Here is a 22,829-nt window from a genome sequence, read left to right as displayed (position 1 = left end):
GCTGCTTCCTTTCTTTTCGTGGTTCTAAACACTTCATGTATGTTAACTCATTTATTTGCTAAAACCCCATGAGTTACATATATATTATCAATCCCCATTTTATAGATAATGGAAGTTGAGGCACAGAGAGGTTAAGTAACTTGCCTCAGGTCATACAGCTACTCTGGAGGGGACAGGATTCAAACCCAAGCTGTCTGCTTCTACATTCTTTGGTCTTAACCGCTGAGTAACGCTCAGTGCAGCTAGGGGACACACTACCCCAGCCTAAACACCCCTTCATCCCGGTCTTAACCGCTGAGTAGCGCTCAGTGCAGCTAGGGGACACACTACCCCAGCCTAAACGCCCCTTCATCCCTTCTTCACTTGTCCTCACACAGCCTGCCTGCATCCTCGGAACCTCTCACCGTGAAAATCCACCTGTCCTCTCTCTTACTTCTTTGGCACGTTGTTCTCTGGTTTCTACTGGGACACTGAGTCTTATAAAGAAATGTGCGCTGACGTGTTTGCTCTCAAAGACTATTCGTTGAACACTTCCTATGTGGTCAGTCCACTGAATAAAAAGAGAAGGAAATCATAAAATCTCTTCGATGGTAGGTGATGAGGGAACAGAAGGCAAGCTGAGGACAAAGCAGAAACTGACACCCCGCAGCCCCCCCATGGGACGTATGTGACATTCCTCAGGCACTCCTGGCTGCCCTAAAGGACAAAGAAACAGTTAACCTATAGTGACCACGATCCTGCCTCAGTTTACCAATGTCTTAGCGATCTACAAGAACAAAGTGTTTCTATCAGTAACCTAGCTTCCAGAAGGAAATGTAGATACAATTAAATGTCCTTACAATCTGCAGCCTCCAGGAAGTTCCCAACTGTCTTCATGTTAATGCCTTACAAGAGGGGTAAACAACCTTAACTTGACAATGCCAAGGCCTTGGTAGCCTGTGAGTCTTCTTTAACATATGAAAGTACTTTCTTGAAACCTCCCCCGACCCCAGAGTATATAATCAGCCACCCCTCACAACCTGGGGCAGTGGCTCTTTCTGCCCACGGGTCCTGTCCCCATGTTTTAATAAACCACTATTTTGCACCAAAGACCTCTCAAGAATTCTTTCTTGGTCATAGGCTCTGGACTCCACCCCGATGAACCTCAATGATATTCAAAAACCACATCATACAGGGTCAATGTCTTAATTGTTGACTCATTCAGTAAAAATTCACTGGGCATGTACTATGTGCCAGACACCACGTGAGACACTACAAATTCAGAAAAGGAACAGAGAGAAAGCACACTCTCTGGACTCAGAAGAACCATGACGTATACAGACAATTCCAAATCAGTGTCACGAGAGCTATGGAAGTACGAAGGCAAGCAAGCATATCCCAGCCTAGGGCATCAGGGAGGCTTCCCAGAGGAGGTGACTGCTGAAAAGAGTCTCAAAATATTTAAGGAGGAGGAGATTTCCCAGAGAAGAAGGGAACCAAGGCATTCCAGGCAGAAGTACCAATCCCTACAAGAGCAGGGGTGTGGAGGGAACAGGGAGTGGCTGGCAGAGCGTAGCTGAGGACGTTGGCTGGTGCGGTTTGGGGGGAGGAGGGAGAGATGGAATTGTGAAGACTTCCAGTGTCTACACATGTTGTCTCTGCTAACTTATTCCCCACTCGCTCCACAGCGCATGCTAGCCTATGTCTGTCTTCACCGTTCCTCCAACAATGCTTTTTAAATATTGAGATATAATTCCCATACTGTAAAGTTCATCCTTTGAAAGTGCACAATAAAATAGACTGTGGTATATTCACAAAGTTGTACAGTCATCAGCACTGTCTAATTCCAGAACATTTTTATCACTCCAAAAAGAAATCCTGTACTGGTTAGCAGTCACTCCCCATTCCCCTTCCCTCCAGCCCCTGGCAACCACCCATCTACTTTCTATGGAGTTGCCAATTCTAGACATTTCCTATCAATGGAATCATATAGTATGCGGTCTTTTGTGACTGACTCCTTTCACTTGAATGTTTTCAAGGTCCATCCACGTTGGAGCCTATATCAGAACTTTATTCCTGGGGTGCCTGGGTGGCCCAGTCGTTAAGCATCTGCCTTCGATTCAGGGCGTGATCCCAGGGTCCTGGGATCGAGCCCCACATCAGGCTCCTCTGCTGGGAGCCTGCTTCTTCCTCTCCTACTCCCCCTGCTTGTGTTCCCTCTCTCACTGGCTGTCTCTCTCTGTGTCAAATAAATAAATAAAATCTTAAAAAAAAAAAAAGAGCTTTATTCCTTCTTATGGCCAAATTATATTCCACTGTATGGCTATATATCATCTTTTGTTTATCCATTTATCAGTTGACGGACATTTGGATGTTTCCACTTTTGGGCTATTAGGAACAGTGCTGCTACAAGCCTTTACAATACTACTTTTCAAAAGGTCACCAGTGATCTCCATGTTGCTAAATCCAATGGACACTTCTCTGCTTCTTCTATGACCACTCAGGGGCATCTGACAAGTGACCCAACTGTCCTTCTCAAAAGAGACTCTTCTCTGGGTTTATGTTTCAGGCACATTTTTATTATTTTCTTCCTACAGTTCTGCCTAGTTCTTCTCCTTCTCCAATTGTGACCCTCTCCCACTCATTGTCCACATAAGCAATGAGGGATTGTGTTTCCAGTCTGAGTCAGATCCCCTCACTTCCTGCTAGAGACCATTCGGTGGCTTCCCATTGCTCGCGGATAAAATCCGAACTCTTCAACATGGGTGTGTCTGTCTTTGACGCTAAACTGCAAGTAGGCTCCATGCTGGCAGAGACCCATGTCTGTTATCAGTCATGTTTTATTCCCAGGACCTATCACTTGATAGGTGCTCAATAAATAGATGTTGCATGAAATGAAGAAATAAGTGACAGAAAATAAAGAGTCACCTAGGATCAAATGAAATAACAGAAGTCTGAACGTATTTTGCGAACTCTAAAGGGCTATAAAAATGTAATAAATGACAATGGCCATTATGTAATCGTGCATACATAATTACTGTTGATGATTTTCTAAAAACAGGAATTGTATCAAAAGACATGAATTTGGATTTTGGGACTTGGCAGTCCCCATGTCCTGACCTCACGCTGCACTCGCAGTTCTGACCAGTGGCCAGTCAGCCTTCCACACGGGGAGGCTTCATGCCTCCATGCTGTGCTCGTCGTGGTTCCTCTACTCAAGGTATCCACCCTCTTCATCTAGCAAATGCCTTCTCATCAGCCTTTGCTCTTGAAAAACCGATGCTCTGCTTGACTCCTCAACAGCCTCAGAGATAATCAGCTCCCTCCCTCCTCTCATTTCCTTCCCTGTGTCGTTTATACTTTGACTACTGCATGTTCCACTGGGTTGTGGACACATCTGTCTCTCACTGGACTCTGAGCTGGTTGAAGGTACCGGCCATGCTGACTTCATCGCTGAATTCACCCATTCATCAATCAGTTCACTGACTGAGCATCTGTTATGTGTTAAGCCCGTGAGGCCTGCAGCCTCATTCTCTTGACCCAACCTCACCCACCAGAGGTTCAACTGAGAATGGCAGGAAGAGAAAACCTTCCAGAAAATATAATAAAACTAGATGCCATGGAGTCAGGACAGTCAGGTGCCTCACACACACTGGGCCCCTACAGCAGCAAGAGAGAACCAGGTGTGACCAGATAGTTCCAACCTGGGTGTGCTTTTGCCACTGGGCACAGGAGCAGAGGGGAGAACACGCTCTCCACCAAGAGGAGGAGGCAGCATGGAAAGGGGCCACCATGCACTCCCTTTTCTCAACCCTGCCCCTCACGTGGGTCATCTGCCCTCTCTTACGGAGGGGCACTAAGGAGGCTGCAGAACTTCCTTCCCAATACCTGTGAAAGGACTAAGGACCCACAGCATGTTCCACACGGTGGACCAGGCTGGCAATGCAGGGAAAAGGAGAAATGGCTTTCCCTGCTGCCCCCCCTCAAGTAAGTTTTAAAAGTCTGGATCACTTTTAAAATTGAGTCCTGCATTTGAGGGTGAAGGGATGAATTTGTTCCATTAAAATTGTACATTAGTCAAGACTTAATGCATAATTTCAAGAAATGTTGAAAAAAAATAATGCCAGGGGCATAAATTCAAGCTAAGAGGTTAGAAAACCACCTGACATAGCTATTAGATCAAGTATGCTGCAATACAGAAGCTTAATGCATTTATAAAGTTTTCGAAATTCTTCCCTCTCCACAGAACCTTTGCCCTAAAGCGCTCTGTCACTTCAAGGCACTTGATATTTACAACGTGACTCATTTAAAGAGCATGATGGTCCCTGTCTGCCCCCCCCCCCCCGTCTCCTACAGCTGGCACTTACTGTGAGTTCCTTGCTTTTAGCAAAAGGCCACCAGCCCCGCACACGCTTTTGCTGGAATATGGAGATCTTGCTCTCCTCACTTGCATTTTCAAACTTGGTGAGATCGCAGGCTTTGGCAGACTTGGCTGCTCGGGGGAAACTATTGAGGTTCATTTCCAGGGAGCCTAAGAAGAGATACCTTTGATAGTTAAGGAAGGGCTTTAGTATCCATCACCACCAATCATTCACCCACCTGTTCATTCATTCATTCATTCATTCACTCACTAGTCGTTCAACAGCACCACATTGGATCACTAGCATGTACTAGGTTTGGGGGATACAAATATTACCAAGACATGTTTGGTGCCCTCAAGGCCCCCAGTGTAGTAGCAGGTAGAAGACAGGGCAGAGCTACAATATATAACTTCCAAGGCTTAGTTTCGGGTGCTGTCGCTGCTGGACATCTTGTCTATTCCCTGAGTGCGTGGGGATTATGTGCCCGTCCTCGGAGCTCTCCTCTGTCTTAGCGTGGATCCGCCAAAAAGAATCTCCTCCCTCAACTCACCTCCCTCTGAGTCCACTAAACTCCTCCAGGTGCGGGAGTAAGTCTTACTGTCTTTGTAGCTACTGTCTAACACCTTAGTGGGCTCTCAACAAAGTATTTTCCGTGAGTGAATATTATGGAAAATAAGATAATACTACAAGAGTATTTTATCTCTCCCTCTTTAATAGCCTTTCCCTATTACAGAACACTCGTTAACTGTGAGCATTTCCAGCATGTACATAAACCAGAAATTAATAGAAAAAGTTTCCATAATTCCATCCCCCAATAGTTGATCACTGCCCTACACGTTCATTCTTATCCTCTGTCAGTCATTGTTTCTTTGCCTGTCTCTATCTCTGCCTCTGATACATATAAATATGTATTTTGCGGAAAGGGGATTTTTTTTTCTACGTTCCTTTTTCACTTAATAAATCCTGTACAACTATCCAACTCATTAAATATTTGAATATTTTTAATGGCTGCAAGACTATCACTTACTGAGTGCTTACTATGTGTGTTTTAAATTATATTTTAAGATTATTAAATCTATTAAATTATATTAATTTTACATTAAATTATATTAATTATATTTTTATGAAATTTATATTTAATTATAATAAATTAAATGATATTTTAAAATTACATTAGATTTGAAGCTGTACTTCAAATTTAGAGCTCCAAACACTCTCCAAACACTCTCAGAGGTATGTAATATTACTATCCCCATTTATAACTGAAGGAAACTGAGATACATAGGGGACTAGTAACTCGCTCAAAATTTAACAGCTTCTTGGTGGTAGAGCAAAGATGAATTTAAGCCTGTTTGAAAACATATCTTCCACCATAAGGATGAGCTGTAACCTATTCGACCAATCCCCTACTAATGGCTATTTGAAGTCTTTCTAATTTTTTGCTATCACTGAAATTATTATCCTTGTAGATACATCAAATCAAGCTCTCCAAAAACTGGGACAAAACCCTTAACATTAATGTGAGCTTTACGAAGCCACTGGCTTACCCAGAAAGTCATCCGAGGACAGCCTTTCAAAATCCCAAACCTGGAGCACCAGCACGGCTGGCGTCTTACACTCCATCTTCTCTAAGGAAAAGATGTTCTCCCTCTTGGTAATGACCATTTGTTTCTCCGCTGGGAGATACTGAAACGGAAACAGGAAGCGCCAGTTGAAGTTTCCCTCGCCAGTCAGGGAGTTGTAATGCACGTCGGTCTCCTGCTTGTCATCCTCCAGACCCTTTATCCACCTGAACAAAGACAGAAAAAGAATTACACACCCTGAGTCCCTGAGTACATTATTCACGCATCAGTATAATCAGGAGTGATTTAACTAGTTTCAATGTGGTCACAGATCATAGTTTTTAAATTATGATATAGTTAGATTGAGATGGAAGTTTCTATTGAGTCTGAAAGAGAGAAATAGGAGTCAAAGGGTCTGAAAGAGAAACGAAACAATTGGGGCGCCTGGGTGGCACAGCGGTTAAAGCGTCTGCCTTTGGCTCAGGGCGTGGTCCTGGCGTTACGGGATCGAGCCCCACATCAGGCTCTTCTGCTGTGAGCCTGCTTCTTTCTCTCCCGCTCCCCCTGCTTGTGTTCCCTCTCTCGCTGGCTGTCTCTGTCTCTGTTGAATAAATAAATAAAAATCTTAAAAAAAAAAAAAAAAAAAAAGAGAAACGAGACTCTCATTCTAAGCCAGGTTTGGAAGGTGTCTTCTGTTCTGGGGTGGCCCTGAAGCCCCATGCAGTAAAGAGGGAAGACTCAGGAAATGTGAAGGGAAAGTGTAATCAGAGTATCCTCTCCCCCTGGGGCTTCCTGTGAGGGTCCCACCTCTGCACCCACTGGGTTTAGGCTTGTGTTATCAGCCTGTGATTGGCTCCCTCTCCTCTGGTTCTGGGCCTCAAAAATCCAGCTGGCCTGCATCAACATGGCATGGAGGGTAGAAGCCTGTCTGCACCCACCTGGATTCTAATCCTGGCTCTGCCTTTACTAACTGGAAAGCTCTTGATAAGTTCTCCAACCCCCCTGTGCCTCTGTTTCATCTGGAAAATGGAAGCAATGACAGTACTTCATAGGGTTGCTCTGAAGAATTATAAGAGGTAATAGCCGTATGCTTCGTGCACTCCACATTTTATAGAATGTGGTTTCCTCTTATCTGCTCTTCCTCCTCCATCCCCAGGATAGAGTAAGCTACTATTAATATAGTTTCCTTTAGTACTTTATCCCTGGTGAATCATTGAGAAACTAGGTGCTTTTAATTTTAACTGATAACTCCAAACCCTTTGCTTTCTGAAAGCAGACATCCCTTCCCCACAGGTCAGGGAAGGATAAAGACCTTCTTCGTCCCAGAGGAGTGGTACCACTTAGAGTATGGATGCAATTACTTAGGTAAAGATGGTGCTCAATCAACCAATATATATGTGGTTTCTGTTATGAGGCAAGGAGTGAGCTAGTTGCTAGAGGAGTGATGGGAGCACACAGAGATGGTCCTTGCCTTCATAGAGCTACAGCCACAGAGGGAAGGGGATGGAGAGATGGGGGGGCGGCACAGAAGTCACCAGAGAGAGATGCACAAGGGCCCCGTGGTGTGGTGGCACATTCTGACGAGGGAGAGAATCTCAGCATGACTAGAGAGCACAAAGCAAGGAAGAATGAGATGGGCCTGGAGAGAGAGAGGAGGGGCTAGTTAGATGGGATATTTTAGGACATATGAGGGATATGAATCTTCGTCCAGAGAAAATAGGATGTCATTAAAGGGTTTAAAGTACAGGACTGATGCGATCAAATTGTGTTCTGAAAAGAAAACCCATGTTTCAACATAGAGAACAAGTTATAGGAGGCAAGAGTGAGTACAGACAGATCAATCCACGTGGTACTTCAGTGTCCTCAACAAGAAATGACGGAGGGAAAGACTATGGTGATGGTATAGATGAAAATGGACAGTGCTGATGGCTGTTTGGGAGGATAAATGGGCAGGATTCAATGGCACACTAGAAATGGAGCCAATGAAGAAGAAGTTTCCTTGTTTGGGGAAGGCAAAGAGATACCAAAAGGAGACTGAGATGAGTTCACTGTTTCTGAGATGGGTTTTATCCAAGGGGACATGTTTGAATCACTTTTCCTTCTGATTCTCTACCACCTCATCTGTCTCCATGACTAGGGGCTCAAAGGGAGCATTTGTGTCACAGCCAAGACGAGAGAGAGAGAGAGAGAGAGAGAGAGAGAGAAAGAGGAAGGGAAGGAGGGAGGGGGGAAGAGAAAGAGAAAGAGAGGGAATGAGTAGTTTCCTGAGTCCTAGGATGGCATCTTTCTTATTAGTAGAACTAGCACAGGCTAAGGTGCAACTTTTAGCTTCTGCATTAGTCTTACAATCTTCCTAACACTGAATCTCTCGTCAGTTGCACTTCTCTACTTGCTTCAGGTCTAAAGGTATTCTGAATGCCACTCAAAAAGCTTAGGTACCCAACATTTAACTGAAAGAGATGTTTATATAATAAGATTTTCTCACAAAAAATATTTTCATAAGGTAATAATTCTTAGCAAAATGACCAAACGATATTTGACAAAGGAAGTGGCCTTATCTAACAAGGTGAGTAAGATGAACTCCTTCTGTAAGAGACGGGTGGAGTACCTTCCACGACGCATAGGTTCGGTTAGGGGTTAGAGAGAGGAGCAAGGGAAGAAAAGGGGGCATGTAGTTTGTTGGTGACCTTACCCTTTAACGTAAATATCACTTGATTTTTGTCCTGTGAAGATATTCTCATCCTCTAAAATGACATCTTCAGTGTTCCAGATGGTTACTCTCAATTCATACCTGGGATAAGCGAAGGCAGCGTTAGGCTGAAGACCTTGAAAGCAGAGTCAGCTGGTGTGTATGGGATTCTGGTATTGCTGTGAGTCAACGGGCTTCCTCAACTTCACCAACATCAAAAATATCAACACTTAAGGTCTTGGTTCCATCAAAACCGAGTGTCCCAGCTGGAATCACTAAGGACATGAAGTTCTCTGAGCAGAAATTGCTTCTATTAGCTGACGTTTTTCAGAATGTTGTAGAATGCCTATGCGCAGTAGCCCCTCCATAAAACAGGGGCCAGCATTTCAACCATCACCCCCGCTACCATTACTACCACTCGCCCCTGTAGTAAATGGCCAGATGGAAAGTGAGATGTGATTACAGGTGTCAACTAATCCATGTAACCGATGTTACAATGCAACAGTCAACGTAATTGATCAAATGTCATGATCTTTTAGTCGGCCACCATGGTCTCTTCCCCTGAAGGTAGGCTGCAGCTGACTTACCCTTTTGGCTGCCTTGGTGAAATGTCAACAGGAGGTCCAGGTTGAGGCATATCTTTGGGAAACATGTCCACCCACATCTGCAGGCGGCCCTGGTTAAGAAAAGAAGCTCTTCTTTAACTTTGGTGGGATAACACATGGGCAACTGATCATTCGTGGTTTTAACAGATCCCTTGACTGGAAATGGATATTAGCTATATAGCATATCATATCTTATCATATGGATATTATTCATATTATACATGCTTAGGATATTTGCTGACAAAGACAGAACTTACATTTTTATTAAGAATTCGTCGGAGCATATGTTAAGAGCAGGTGAAGGGCAAACAAACCCTATTGAGCACCTACTATGTGGCAGACACAGTGCTATGCACGTGACAAAACATTATGTCAATTCTCCCCATATCCCCAATGGGTAGATGTTATTATTCCTACTTGACAGATGAGAAAACACCTTGCCCATGCTTACACAGACAATATGTAGCAGAGTCTGGATTCAACCATTGTCTGTTGACTCCAGAGACTCTGCTTTTTCTATAAACTCTTAAGGATTAAAAAGATAATACTATCTGTCAAAGGTATCATGCTTCATTGTTTCCAACGTACTTTAACTTCATTACCTCCATAACTGCTTAGCCCAGCTACATTTCTGTGTTACACATCAAAAGAAACCAAGGCTTAGAGCAGCCAAAGAAATGATATGAGTCCTGTGGCTCATTAGTGGCAGAATAAGGCCTCCCATCCATTGCTTTGCACTCCAAACATCAGAATTTACTCTGCTGCAAGGGATCTGAGGGCCCATGTAGGGAGAAGGCCCAGTGGATTCAATGCTCAGCCTATTGTATACATTCTAAGTACTGCATCAGCTCAGACAAGAAGATGAGTGATCAATAAGACCTGGAATGGTCAGAGGAGATTTTATATGAAGGAAGTGGGGTTCCCAACCAGAGCAGGGAGGATCTGTAGGATTTGGGTGAAGGAGGGGCTTTGGCTAGAAAATAAAAGGGCTTTCCTGGGGAAGGGACAATGCAAGCAAAGAGTTTAGCATTTGGGAAGAGAAGAACCAATTAATGGAGGATTACAATCCTAGAGTCTCTAAAGAGATATTAACATTCACTTGTAACCAGGGGCGCCTGGGTGGCACAGCGGTTAAGCGTCTGCCTTCGGCTCAGGGCGTGATCCCGGCGTTGTGGGATTGAGCCCCACATCAGGCTCCTCCACTATGAGCCTGCTTCTTCCTCTCCCACTCCCCCTGCTTGTGTTCCCTCTCTCGCTGGCTGTCTCTATCTCTGCCGGATAAATAAATAAAAAATCTTTAAAAAAAAAAAAAAATTCACTTGTAACCAAAAAGCCACAAGGTAAAATGAAGGACACCAGTAACCAAAAGGTTTTAAACATCTGGTAGCAAATTTCAGGAACCAATCATGGGCTTCTACATCTGATTAAAGCTATCCTTTCAAGACTCTCCCACACATGCTAGCTCTAGTTTTACATCCCAGCACCGCTGAGATGGCAGTGTGGGTGTTCCTGCCCCATTGCAGTCGAGCTCATGTGTTTAGCCAAGTGACACAGTGAGTGAGTCCAGGGCTGGGACAGGACTAAAACAAACTGCCTGGGTGAAATCCCACTCTACCACTTACCAGCTGAGTAACTTTGAGTAAGTTACTTAAACTCTCTGAACCTCAACTTCTTCATCTTAAAAGCAAGGATCATAACAAATACACCATGAGGCTGTATTAGGGAGTAAGGGTAAGGTGACCCACACGCCCCTATTTGTCTAGGAAAATCCTGCTGGTGACCCTTGTACCAGCTTAATTATTAACAGCAGGCTTTTTTACTCTGAAAATGGCCATCATTTAGATAAACAAATCTTTGATCATCCTGAGATAATTTACATAAAGGGCCTAGTATATAAGCACATATTAATTATGTACTTATAATTAATAAGTATGTATCAAGAAGGCTCTTAATAAAGTTGATCTTCTCTTCACTTCTAACTCATAATCCAGATCTCTGGTTATTTTTCCAAACAGCTTCTTCTTGTCAGTTCTTCAAAATAAGTCACCATCTATTGCTTCCCTGGGAAAACTAACGGACCGTGGGGTTACTGATAGATTTTGGACAAGGTCTTGTGCATGCCAGATGGATTTTGAAGTTTCTCAAATATCAGCATTCTTTCAAAAGAGTGTGATAACTCAAATCCATTAAAAAGGCAAAAGCATGAAATCCAGCTCTGACTTTAGGGCTGAATTTCTCAACCTCAACATTATTGACATTTAGGGCTGAATAATTATCTGTTGTGGGAGACTGGCTATGCAGTACAGGATGTTTGACTGCATCTCTGACTTCTACCCTCTAGATGCTAGTAGTATCCCCTCCGCCTCTTGAGACAACCAAAAATACTTCCAGGCATTGCTAAAGTCTGGGGCAGGGAGACAAAGCTGTCCCTGGTTGAGAACCATTACCCTAGGGCACACAAGAACAACTTTTAGGGATAAAGTCCTGTTCCTTGGGGGTGAACACTCCTATTGGGGCCAGAACCATCTTGGCCACTACCTGCTCCATTCCTGGTTTATCCTTGTGGTACAGCGGCCGAGTTTCTATGTGCTCAGGAACCAGTTTACACCCAACCTCTGGTATATCCTCCCACGAGTGTAAAACCCTCAGGGCCAGGTGCTCATAAGACTCCACCGTCTCATCTGCATGGAAGGAAGAAAAACAGAGACATTTGTCAGATATAGGTTCCCATAATGGAACAGTGACAGACTGTCAGATGCACTTTTAAACACTCCCTTAAAGGTTAAATTTAAATGTGCTGAGGCACAGGGAGAGAGCAAAAGAGTAAAAGGGCAAAAAGAGAAGAGAAAGAGGTGGGGTGGAGTGGAGGGAAGGGAAAGAGACAGGAGGTTTAGAGAGCGGGAAGTAAGACGGGTCGACAAGATGACCAGAGTGCAGTCAAGGTCTCAGAGTCTGAGGCTCCATTTGACCCTTGAATAAGATTCGTCTAGAACTTATGAACTACAGGCTTGGCTTTGAGGTACTGGAAAGGGTGTATTTCCTGGAGATATAAAACTGTTTGCTAACGCCATAGTGTAAGAGGGCCCAGTGGATCTGTGTGGTCCAGAACGAGGTGGTGAAATCCGCACAGTATGCATTCATGGAGGTCTTATCTTTCCTCATTGTTGCTCCTTCCCACCAACACACCTGCTCATGAGGAAGGTTCTCTGTTCTGTCAGCTTACCAAAGAAGGCAATACATAAGAAAAACTACCAGTAGATAAAGTACTTGCAAAAATAACATAAAAATTGTTGAAAAAAATCAAATCTTTTTGATAAGGTTTAGAGTGGCCAAATTTGACATAGGGAAAGTTGAGTTCAGTTTTTAAATAAGGCCACACACACACAAACACACAATCTCCCAATAGCAATAATTACAATCAGTAAAAGTTGATGAGGATGATCACATAATCAGTGAACTAAATCTTCTGTCAGAAAGTTCAATCAGATCTTGACTGAAACGAACATCATTTCAGATTTTTGGTGGCCAAAAGAAAATGGTTTCATCATGAAATGTAGAATGTTGACCAAGGACTTAAATTGACCTAATAGAGTATATTGTGAAAAAATACTTTTCTCAAGAGAAATTCATTCATAGGTCATTAATACACAATTTAAATGTCAATTAACTGCATGCAAAAAACCTTCAAGAGCTTCTTGGGGTCAAAATAACAAGGTGAGAAGAAATTTTGGTGTCAAAGTGGCAGGGTCAACGTAACAGTGTGAAAGCATCCAGTGAGATGTCCTTAACTGGGTGTTTTGCCTCAGAAGCTCCGAAACTCTGTTTTCCACGTTGGTAGCTCTGCATCTATCGATCTGCATCAAGTGGATGGGAATGGCATCACAAGAATTGTTCTGTATCATGAAGGTAAAGTAAAGGTGGCTTTTTTCTCACCCTAAATTTATGAAAGCCCCTCTGGGATCTTCCTGGTATGTCCCATGATGCTTCTTGGTGCCGAAGTAAGAGAGCTGTTGGTGTAACATGTATGGGGGTAGTTTGGGATGTGCCCAGTGATTTATTTCATATCATACTCATTTTAAGGTCACTGCCTACCTTCCAAAACAACAGTCCTATTTGTGTGATCGACGCTATAGAAATACCAGAAATGTGGGAAAATATCTATAAGGAAGTTCATGGTAGCTTTGTGTCACTGCAAAAAACAATGGACACAATGTAAATAAATGACACGGCCATAAAATGAATGTTGTCAATGACAGTCTCAAAGAACAAAGGAAAATCATCATAATCTATTGGAAACAGAAAAAGCAGGATACAATACTATATACGGTACACTTCTGATTCTGTAAAAATGTCACACACACACTGTAAGGAAATAGACCAGCAAGCAGCATGCTTATCTCCAGATTTGGGGATTCTGAGTGATTTTCATTATCCTCTTTTCTTTTCCAAATTATCTACCAGGAGCGTGATTACTTTACAAGAGAGGGCTGCTCTCCCCAGCCACAAGCACCACCAGAAGCAGGCTTTAAAAGAAGAGCCACGTCAGCAGGAAACACTGGGGGAGTTACCAGAGTCCTCCTCCGTGAAGACTGTTTTTCCAGAAAAGACCTGATTTCCTATCTGTATTTTCCCAGGACGAAAGTAGGGTCCATCCAGTTTGTTGTCTTTGCAGAGCTTTGTGAGGATTTCAGTGGGTTTGGAGGTGTCTCTCCAGGCGTTATATCCTTCTCTGGAAAGAGGGGGAAAGGATGGAGAGGGTGAGGCCAGCGTTCCCCTGGGAGGACACACTCAAAGTAGCTATGAAAGGGACCATCTGAGTATGATCAGTGGTTCCCTTCAGACTTCTTGCCATTCTATACACTTGGGGCTAATGTTTTTTGTTTTGTCTTCTCTCTTTTCTGGTTAATACCACTGCGTCTGCATGCTTGTATGAAAGGCAGGACTTCTGAGTAGCGTGACAGAAAAGCTCTTTGCTGGTACTTGTTCTTTTTTGGGTTTGGGGTTTTTTTTTGGGGGGGTGTTTTTTTTTGTTTGTTTGTTTTAGAAATGTACCTTAAAACAAAAATTGAAGTGACATTCACATAACATAAAAGACCAATTCAGCAGCATGTCGTACATTCATCATGCTGTACATTCACTACCTGTACCCAGTTCCAAAAACTGTTCATCACGCCCAGAGAAAACCCTGCACCTGTTAAGGGGTTGCTCCTCGCTCCCCGCCCTCCTCGGCCTTTGGCAGTCAGCCGTCTGCTTCCTGTCGGTCTGGGTTTCTTTGCATGCAGTTCTTGTTCAGCTTCGTTCTGTCCCTTGCAGAAGAGCCATCTGACTGCTACTTCTTCTAAGAGGAAGCCCGGCTCAGCCTTTCCATTTCTCTGCTTCTTTCCTCCCCTCTCCTCCCCCACCAAAACCATATTGGAGACAGGTGGAGAGTCTAAATGTGTTGGTTCTCTGATCAGTGATTTTCCTGGTGGTTAGTTTCTAAATCTTGCCAACCCCCTCTTCCCTTGAACACTAGCTGTTTGGTTAAAAAATATTAAGCTGCCATGAAATGCTCCCTAAGAGCCATGACCAAGACAAGCTTGGATTTCTCTGCTCACTGGGACACAGGATTCGTCAGAATTTAACTTCTTTAACTTTTAAATAAATCAAAACATAACTATAAAGCAGTGTTCCCACCTTGTGCCAGAGACATGAGGATCCTGAAAAGTTCATACAAGCCATGCCCAGAGCCATACATACAGAGGCTTCCCCAGAAACAGGTGCTCTGGTTTGGGTTTGGGTTTTGTTTGCTGGCTTTTTGTGCTCTCATCTATTTTTAAAAATTCACTGAATAAAGTTGACAACTCCCTTGACTAAACTATTCTGCTCCCTGGTGGTTCCACTGTCAGGAAATTCTTCTGAACAGAAAAGGCACGATCTTTGCCTGTGGCTTCCTTCCCTGACTTCAGAGTGAGAACCGCTCATCATTCTCTGAATGGTACCTTCTCAGGTACTGTGGATTGTGAACACCGCAGGGGGCTTATACATCCCCAAGAGTCCCCAAAACCAAACTGGATTTCTAGGCTATCAATACAATGATTTCAAAAAATACTTAATGACACTACAGAATGCTGGGGATATAGGGGCAGGTGCAAGTAGCAGCTTACAAAATGACGTGGATAGTGTGAGGCCAACTTCAGGGGAAAACAGCATAGAAAAAACACTAAAAGGAAATAGGTAAGAATTTTTTACATACGTTATGCCTGGGTGGAATAATTTGAGCATAATTTTGTACTTTCTGTATTTCCTCAATTTTCTGCAATGAATATATATTATTTTATATTCGAGAAAAACATTTCTAGAATTATACCATGGAAATCTAATGAATGTTTTTATATTTTTCCTGGTGGAAGTTCTTAAAGTTTTTGTTTTTTTCTCAAGATATCAGATAAAGCGCACTTAAAAAAAAAATCAAGCTGGTAGTCTATATTTTTAAATGAACCAGAGGGACATTTGTGTGGCTCAGTCTGTTAAGTGTCTGCCTTTGGCTCAGGTCATGATCTCAGGGTCTGAGATTGAGCCCCACATCGGGCTCCCTGCTCAGCGGGGAGTCTGCGTCTCCCTCTGCTCCTCTCCCTGCTCGTGTGCATGCTCTGTCTCTCAAATACATAAATAAAATCTTCCAAAAAATATTTTAATGAAGCAGAATTCAAAATCATTGTAAAGAGCGAGAGCTGATCCATTCCTCCCTCTTTGTAAGGTGGGATAACACCTCCATGGGTCTTGAGACAACCGGATGAGGTACAGTGTCTGGTGTATCATAAGCACACACGAGTGTTCGTTATAATTAACTGGGATATTGGCATTTGCGTACTATTAATCATTCTTCCAACATCATTCTTCACTGGGAAACTGCCCACCAGGCCCAGCTGACTGAGTGAACATGTTAATTCAACTCTTGACTCCTGAAGAGCCTGCTGTGGGTTCTAAGTCAGTGCTGCCTCCCAGCCCCAACCACCGTCAAGTGCAGCGAACAGTTTCTCCAACCAGCCTCGCTGACCTGGAACCCCTCTGAGACATTCAAGCTGAGCCTTGGCCGGCCCAGCAGTGCCCCCCCCCTTCCCCCAGAAGAACTTACATCTCGTACTGGCTCTGCAAGCCACAGATGGCTCGGTGTCTGCTGTAGAAACGGTTCTCCAGGTCGATCCTGGTCTCCCCAATTAGGTCATCTGTCCCGATCAGGTCATGGTCATAGATCAGGATGGACAGCAGGGAGTCCTTTGGGAATGTGGCCTGGATCTCAAATGACCTGTGGTCCAAGTAAAGGCGTTAGGAATCTACATCCGGCTACACAGGGAACATCTCCCCGGTCTGTTTCTAGGTAGTCTGCGGTTCACAGGAACTCACTAAACACTCGGCAACTCAGTGAATACTTACTAGATATTTATTTGATTTAATGTTTCATTGAGATTCAATTTCCAATTCTGCTGTCAGTTTCCAGTAGCCAATAATCTCCCCTTCCGTGGGCCGCATCCCACAGTCTTCAACTAGAGTGACAGCAAGATGGGTATGAAAAACCTGGGGGTTTAAATGTCTCCAACAGAACTGATTTCCAATTTTGGATTTGAATCTGCAACTTCCCGGGCGTAAAACTTTGGGAAAGTTATTTCATCCCTCTTGGCCTCCTTATGTGTAAATGGGGATCAATACGTCTTCTTTATAATGCAGCATGGTCGTTGAATGTGATTATTGTTTATACAAAGCACACACCTGGCGTGCAAGTATTCAGCTGGTGCCCAGTAAACTGCCATTGCCTTTCCCCTCCCTTGTTGCTTCACGGGGGGGATGTCAGCTAAGTTTGTTTTAAATGACAAGCCTCCTGAAGGTGGAAAACTCTGAAAACAGAATTGCGGGACTGTAATGCCACGTCTGCAAAATTCTGAGCCCCGCGACCATGAGACCTGTCTCCTTCATCTCTGTATTGCTGGGCCCTGGCTTCACCTGCAGAGCGTAAGCAATGAATGTCTCCCTGAACCGCAAGGGATCTCAGGAATCAACACATCCACCCCCTTCATTTTACGGATAAGGAAACTGAAATCCAGAGAACAGAAGTGACCTGCCTGGACCGTAAGTCAGGTCAAGCCATGGTCAGTACCACTTCCCTGACCCCCTAGTTCTGAGCTCTTTCCATGATACCACAGTGACGCAAGGTGTTGAGAGGAAAAGCGGTGCTGTGGGATTTCCCAGGAGAATGCATTACCCGTGCTGCTGAGCATTACAGAAGATAACTAAGGAGGGCACTTGCACTGAGGAGCACTGCGTGTTGTATGCGACGGACGAATCACTAAATCCACGCCTGAAACCAACATCCCACTGTACGTTAACTCGCCGGAACGTAAATAAAAACTCGGAGGGAAAAAAAAAGAGGTAAATTCTGAGTGCATTTAGGCAAGTGTCTTCTTGAAAACAAAATAAAAAACACACCAGCGTTGTCCAGCTGTTCCCCACTCCAGCTGCCCTGGGACAGGTGCGGTGGGCCAGCCTGTGAGCGAGGGACCGACCGGGAGGAGGTGGGGAGAAAGGGAGGATGGAAGGCCCATGATTTCCCTCTGGTCTGCAGGCCTGTCTGGGTGGCTGCCCTTGCAGTCAGACCCACGTAGCCCCGGCTCTCACGCTCCCGTGGCAGCGCCCGCAATTCTAGCACAGCCCCCGACCAGCGAAGCCTCCCCGAGAGGAGGCAGAGCCGCCACAGCTCCACTGACTGTAACCAACGGAGGCAGCTCCACTGGGCCGGGGACCCGGCTGTGCGGGGAGGATTCCACTGCCTTCCATCAGGACACACAGCATCGCCGGCGGTGCCAAGGTGTAGACCGAACAGGGCTTGATACCCTGGTCTCGCAAGGAAGCCTCCGGCCGCTCTCTCTGAGGCTGGCCATCGCACGGCTGCTGCCACCCAGGCAGGACCTGTTCAGCGCTTCACTACTGCGGCAGCCGCGACAGAAGACTCCATGGCTTTGGTCCATCTTCCCAAGCGGAGTGTTCACAGCTTCACCTTCCCTGATTTTCACCGGAGCTGTCAGTAAAAGAACTGCGGGAAACAGCTCACCGTGGGTGGGCTTCCAGCCCCCCGGGAAAACGAGGCTTATACCCGTTGGAGTGTCAGTGAGACACTACCTCTAAATACAATGGTGGTTGAGAAAAGAGAAGGCATTGGGACGCCTGGCTGGCTCAGCCAGTAGAGCATAAGACTCTTGATCCTGGGGTTGTGAGTTCGAGCCCCAAGCTGGGCACAGAAATTACTCAAAAGAAAAGAGAGGAAGCATCACAAAATGGGTAAAACTGAGCCTTGTTGAAACACTCAGTACCTCTAAGCTTCAGAGCAAAGCAGTTCATTCATTCATTCTCTTACGTATTTGTTTGTTCATATGACATTTATTATACACTGTCTGTATGCCAGGCACTGTGAATTAAGAAAATGAGGAAACGCCGAAGTCTGTGGACGTGTAGCACCTCAGCATGTTGCCGAGTGACGGGGGCCCATATTCTGACTGGAAACTGACTGAAGGTTTGTCCATCCAGCTATTCATTCGTTTCCTCTCCGAATACTTGCTGAGCGTCTATCTGTATGCCAGGCATACACGTAGGTTCTGGGGAAACAGCATTGGTTGGACTAGACCAAGTCCCTGCTCAAAGGGAGCTTACCTTCTCATGGGGAGCTGAGAGACAGCCAATAAACACAGAAACGTATCAATTCATGTCAGAAGCGATGAAGGGAAGGAAAGCAGGCACAGTGCCAGGCTCCAGGGGGTGGAGCCTGTGACATCCTCATACAGTGAGGTCGCCAAGAGGGATTCCCCAGCCCCCAGGTAGGGACAGAAGCCCTCTACTTGGCCTGCTGGAACATGCAGGATTGAGCCAGCAAGTTCTGTCCCCGCGTAACAAGAACACAACGAAGAAAGCATCTACATATGGAGGGCTCTGGGAGAGGCTCCACAATGCCAGGGGCTGGCGGGAATATTCCATCATCCTCTGCTTTTGTTTACCATAGCCATAAACAGGGCAATAAAACCAGTCGAACCCATGGCGCTGTGCTGAAGTACCTAATAAAAAAGTGACTACAGAGCACTTGGCAAAATGAAGTGCTGGTTACATAAGTAGCAAGTAATAATCAAGGTCATCTCTGGATCAGAGAAACAAGGGTAAGCCTCCCTGGCACCATTGTCTTGATCATTCTCATTAATCTGAACAGGCAAGATCATTTATTGCCTCATTTCCTCTGGAGCCATAAAGTGTTAAGAGGTTCATTCTGATCAAATGTCACAGAGTCCACGGTGATCACGAAAGTGTAAATGAATTTAAATGAGGCTGGTGGAGCGTTCCTCTCACGCTCCTTGCTACTCCGGAAAAAAAAAGAAATTAAGTACAGTTAGGACATAGCCATTGTTAAAATGATTATCACGGGGGAGAGGGAGGAAGCGGATGTGTTCTGAGTGTCAACGACATGCTCTTGTAGACGATATGCTAAGTGCTGTATGTTTCATCTTTTAAAGGCCACTGAGAGTCAAGTGTCACAATTGTTTGGTAGAAAAACTGGCATCAGAGAGGTTAAGCCACCTGCATAAAGTTACAGAGCCTATACGCGGCAGAATGTAACCCTCGTTTACCTGACTCCAAAGTTAATAGCAGTCAGGTGCACAAACCCAAGCGGGGAACACGAATGTGCACCACACACTTGTTAGAAGACAAATGGGGGCAGCAGGGCTGCTGCGAACTGGAGAACACCTCATTCGCCCAAACATGCACAAATGCAATGTGTGTTGAAACACTTTGTAGGAAAGCAAAACACAAGCAGAGGATGCAATTCAATTTGCTTACTTAGGGGTCACCTCAAATGAGCTGCAATATGATCTGATGGAAAAATCCTTTTGATAGGAGACAAAAGACCAACGGTATGGCCCCTTCTCCCCTATTCATGAGCTGCGTGAACTTGAATTAGTTTCTAAACCTCTCTGGGCTGTAATTGCCTTGTTTATAAAAAGGAAATCTCTCTGTCCAAAGGCAGGAGGCTGAATCAGATGACCATTCAGGTGCCTCTTAAACGTAAGATCTAAGAAAATCATTCTTGGAAAACTACGGGCATGCAAATCACCAGGTACCAGCAAATTCCTGAAGGGACCAAGGAGAGAATGTAGTGCTTCTCCACGAAGGTTAGTTTGATTGGCTATTACCACAGGCAGAGGTCAGCTCTTAACTTCCTGCCACATTCACTCCCACACACATGCCTACACACAGCTCCCCACAAAAACACAGCAGAAGCACACACACACAGGACAGCACGTCACGACCCAGATGGCCACTGACCTTCCAAATACTGGGTTCAGTTGTTTGGGGATGTATTTGTCCCGGTCTTTGATTTCCGTTTGGCCGAGCTTAACCACAATGTAGGGATCTGCTTTGCCATCCGGGTCAGCGGGGCTGAGATTAAATGCCTGGAGAGAAAGGAAATCCTTTTGGTCCTGTGGTTCCCAACATTGGCTGCTCACTCAGATCACCTGGGATTTTTAAAAAATATGGTTGCCTGAGTTCTATCCCCAGATTCTAATTTAATTGGCCCCCGGCTTTGGGACTTTCAGAAGCTCGCTAGATGATTCCAGTGTGCAGCCAAGGTTAAGAACCACTGCCTTAGCCTCTCCATCTTGCGGCTGAAAGAAAAGTTATCAGCTTTCCTCAAGTTGAACTTTCTCTGGAGTCCTCTCCCCAGTGGAAAGCAACGCTTGGCACAGAGTAATGAGCGCTCTGATGGACACGAGCCAGGAGGCATGACTTTGAGCTCTAGTCCTATGTCTTGTGTGATCTTGGGCAGGCCCTGTCTCCTCCCCGAGATCTATCTGTAAAATCATGGGGAGAGGACCTGAAGGCCCATCCTGCAACTGAGGGGCGCTGAATCCGTGACTCCATCAGGCCTGCATTAAGCACTGACCAGCTGAGGAGTGGTCATTTCTCAGAGTGAGGTCTGCTTCTAGACAAGCTGGGCTTTAACCCATTGCAAGGAAACGCTTTCTACATGAAGGCCCAGGTAAGGGGCTGGTGAAAAACCCTGTAGAAATGCGAGCTGAGTGAGAAACGATCCCATTTTTAGGACTCTGTCCCACAGGTGGAATACATAACCACACGAAGCTCTGTTTCAAGGAGGCTCATCGGAGCATTGTTTACTAGCCACATTTGTAAATAACCTGTATGTCAATTACCTAGGGAGAAGCTCAATCCAAAATACCCCTTCCCCATTTGCTCTCATCACATCACCCAGTTTTAATTTCTCACATGGCAGTTATCCCTGACATTCATCTCATTTATCTGCTCCTCTGCTTATTTCTGTCCTTTTTTTAGTCTCCACACCACCCCCCGCTGGTATGCGATCTCCATCAGAGCAAGGGTGCCGTCTATCGTGTCCATTACATTATCTCTAGGACCTAGAGCCGGGTCTTCTTAGTATTTGTTGAACGAATGAATAAACGGGTACTGCATTAATTCAAGAAAACACTAGGTGTCTACTACAAAGAAGAGGAACACCTATATGTACTGATCTGGAAAATGACCAAGTGATACTAAGAAAGAGAAAAAGAGCTCGATAGGTAATACATGAACCAAGATTCTATTAAGTAAGTAACTAGGTGTAGTTATAGACAAGTGTAAATACAGGTGACTCTTGAAAACGTGGGTTTGAACTGTGCAGGCCCACTTACATGTGGGTATTTTTCAATAAATACAGTACAGTACTGTAAATGTATTTTCTCTTATGGTTTTCTTAACATTTTCTGGTCTCTAGCTTACTTCACTGTAAGAATACAGTGTATAATACATAGAATACACAAAATATGTGTTAATCGACTGGCTATGTTATCAGCAAGGCTTCAAGTCAACAGTAGGCTTATTAGTAGTTAAGTCTTGGGGGGGGGGAGTCCAAAAATTACATGTGGATTTTCAACTGAGAGAGGGGTTGGCATCCCTTACCCCCACATTGTTGAGTGATGAACTATAGATATGGATGTGTTTACATATTCATAAGAAAAGTGAGTTATTTCTGGGGATAGAATTACAGAGGTGGGAAGATTTGATTTCTTTCTTGGAGCAACTTTTAAGTAGTAGTATTTTTTTATATTTGTGGATGTTTTATCAAATTAAAAGGTTTTTTTGAGAATTTATTTATTTATTTATTTATTTATTTGACACAGAGGGGGAAAGAGCAAGCACAAGCAGGGGTGGGGGGAGAGGCAGAGGGAGAAGTGGACTCCCCACTGAGCAGGGAGCTGTGATGCGGGGCTCGATCCCAGGACCCCAGGATCATGACCTGAGCCAAAGGCAGATGCTTAACTGACTGAGCCATCCAAGCACCCCTAAAAGATTTTTAAATTAACTTATTATTTAGATCTTCCCTGAGTATTAAAGAATAATTCTTCTTTGTTTTATGCCTCATTTATGCTTCTAAAAAAGGATACAGGCAATTTGAAGAAGGAACTTAGTATAAAATAAGAGTACTGCAATCAAATAGGATTATGAAAATCAACTCCAAGGGGAGGATATGAAAACAAATACATGAACCATAAAGATTTGGCAGAGATTTGCTTGACTGAACATCAAACGTGGCCCCTAGATT

General features: G+C 44.5%; 1 protein-coding gene across 3 annotated transcripts in view; it reads right to left on the bottom strand.

Moving 5' to 3' along the window:
- Window positions 1–22,829, bottom strand: part of FER1L6 (fer-1 like family member 6) — a 146,736-nt gene that overhangs the window by 11,418 nt on the left and 112,489 nt on the right. For all 3 annotated transcript variants that reach the window (XM_057307982.1, XM_044382606.3, XM_057307983.1), the window contains 8 exons: window positions 20,537–20,664; window positions 16,314–16,484; window positions 13,765–13,925; window positions 11,735–11,877; window positions 9,179–9,267; window positions 8,595–8,693; window positions 5,888–6,129; window positions 4,347–4,510 (listed from right to left, as the gene is read on the bottom strand). In XM_057307982.1, coding sequence (XP_057163965.1) covers window positions 4,347–4,510; window positions 5,888–6,129; window positions 8,595–8,693; window positions 9,179–9,267; window positions 11,735–11,877; window positions 13,765–13,925; window positions 16,314–16,484; window positions 20,537–20,664 — 1,197 coding nt within the window. The remainder of the gene's footprint in view (window positions 1–4,346; window positions 4,511–5,887; window positions 6,130–8,594; window positions 8,694–9,178; window positions 9,268–11,734; window positions 11,878–13,764; window positions 13,926–16,313; window positions 16,485–20,536; window positions 20,665–22,829) is intronic.

The sequence above is a fragment of the Ursus arctos genome, unplaced genomic scaffold, assembly GCF_023065955.2.
Source record: "Ursus arctos isolate Adak ecotype North America unplaced genomic scaffold, UrsArc2.0 scaffold_6, whole genome shotgun sequence".
Lineage (NCBI taxonomy): Eukaryota > Metazoa > Chordata > Mammalia > Carnivora > Ursidae > Ursus > Ursus arctos.
This window is presented reverse-complemented; position numbering and strand designations above follow the sequence as displayed.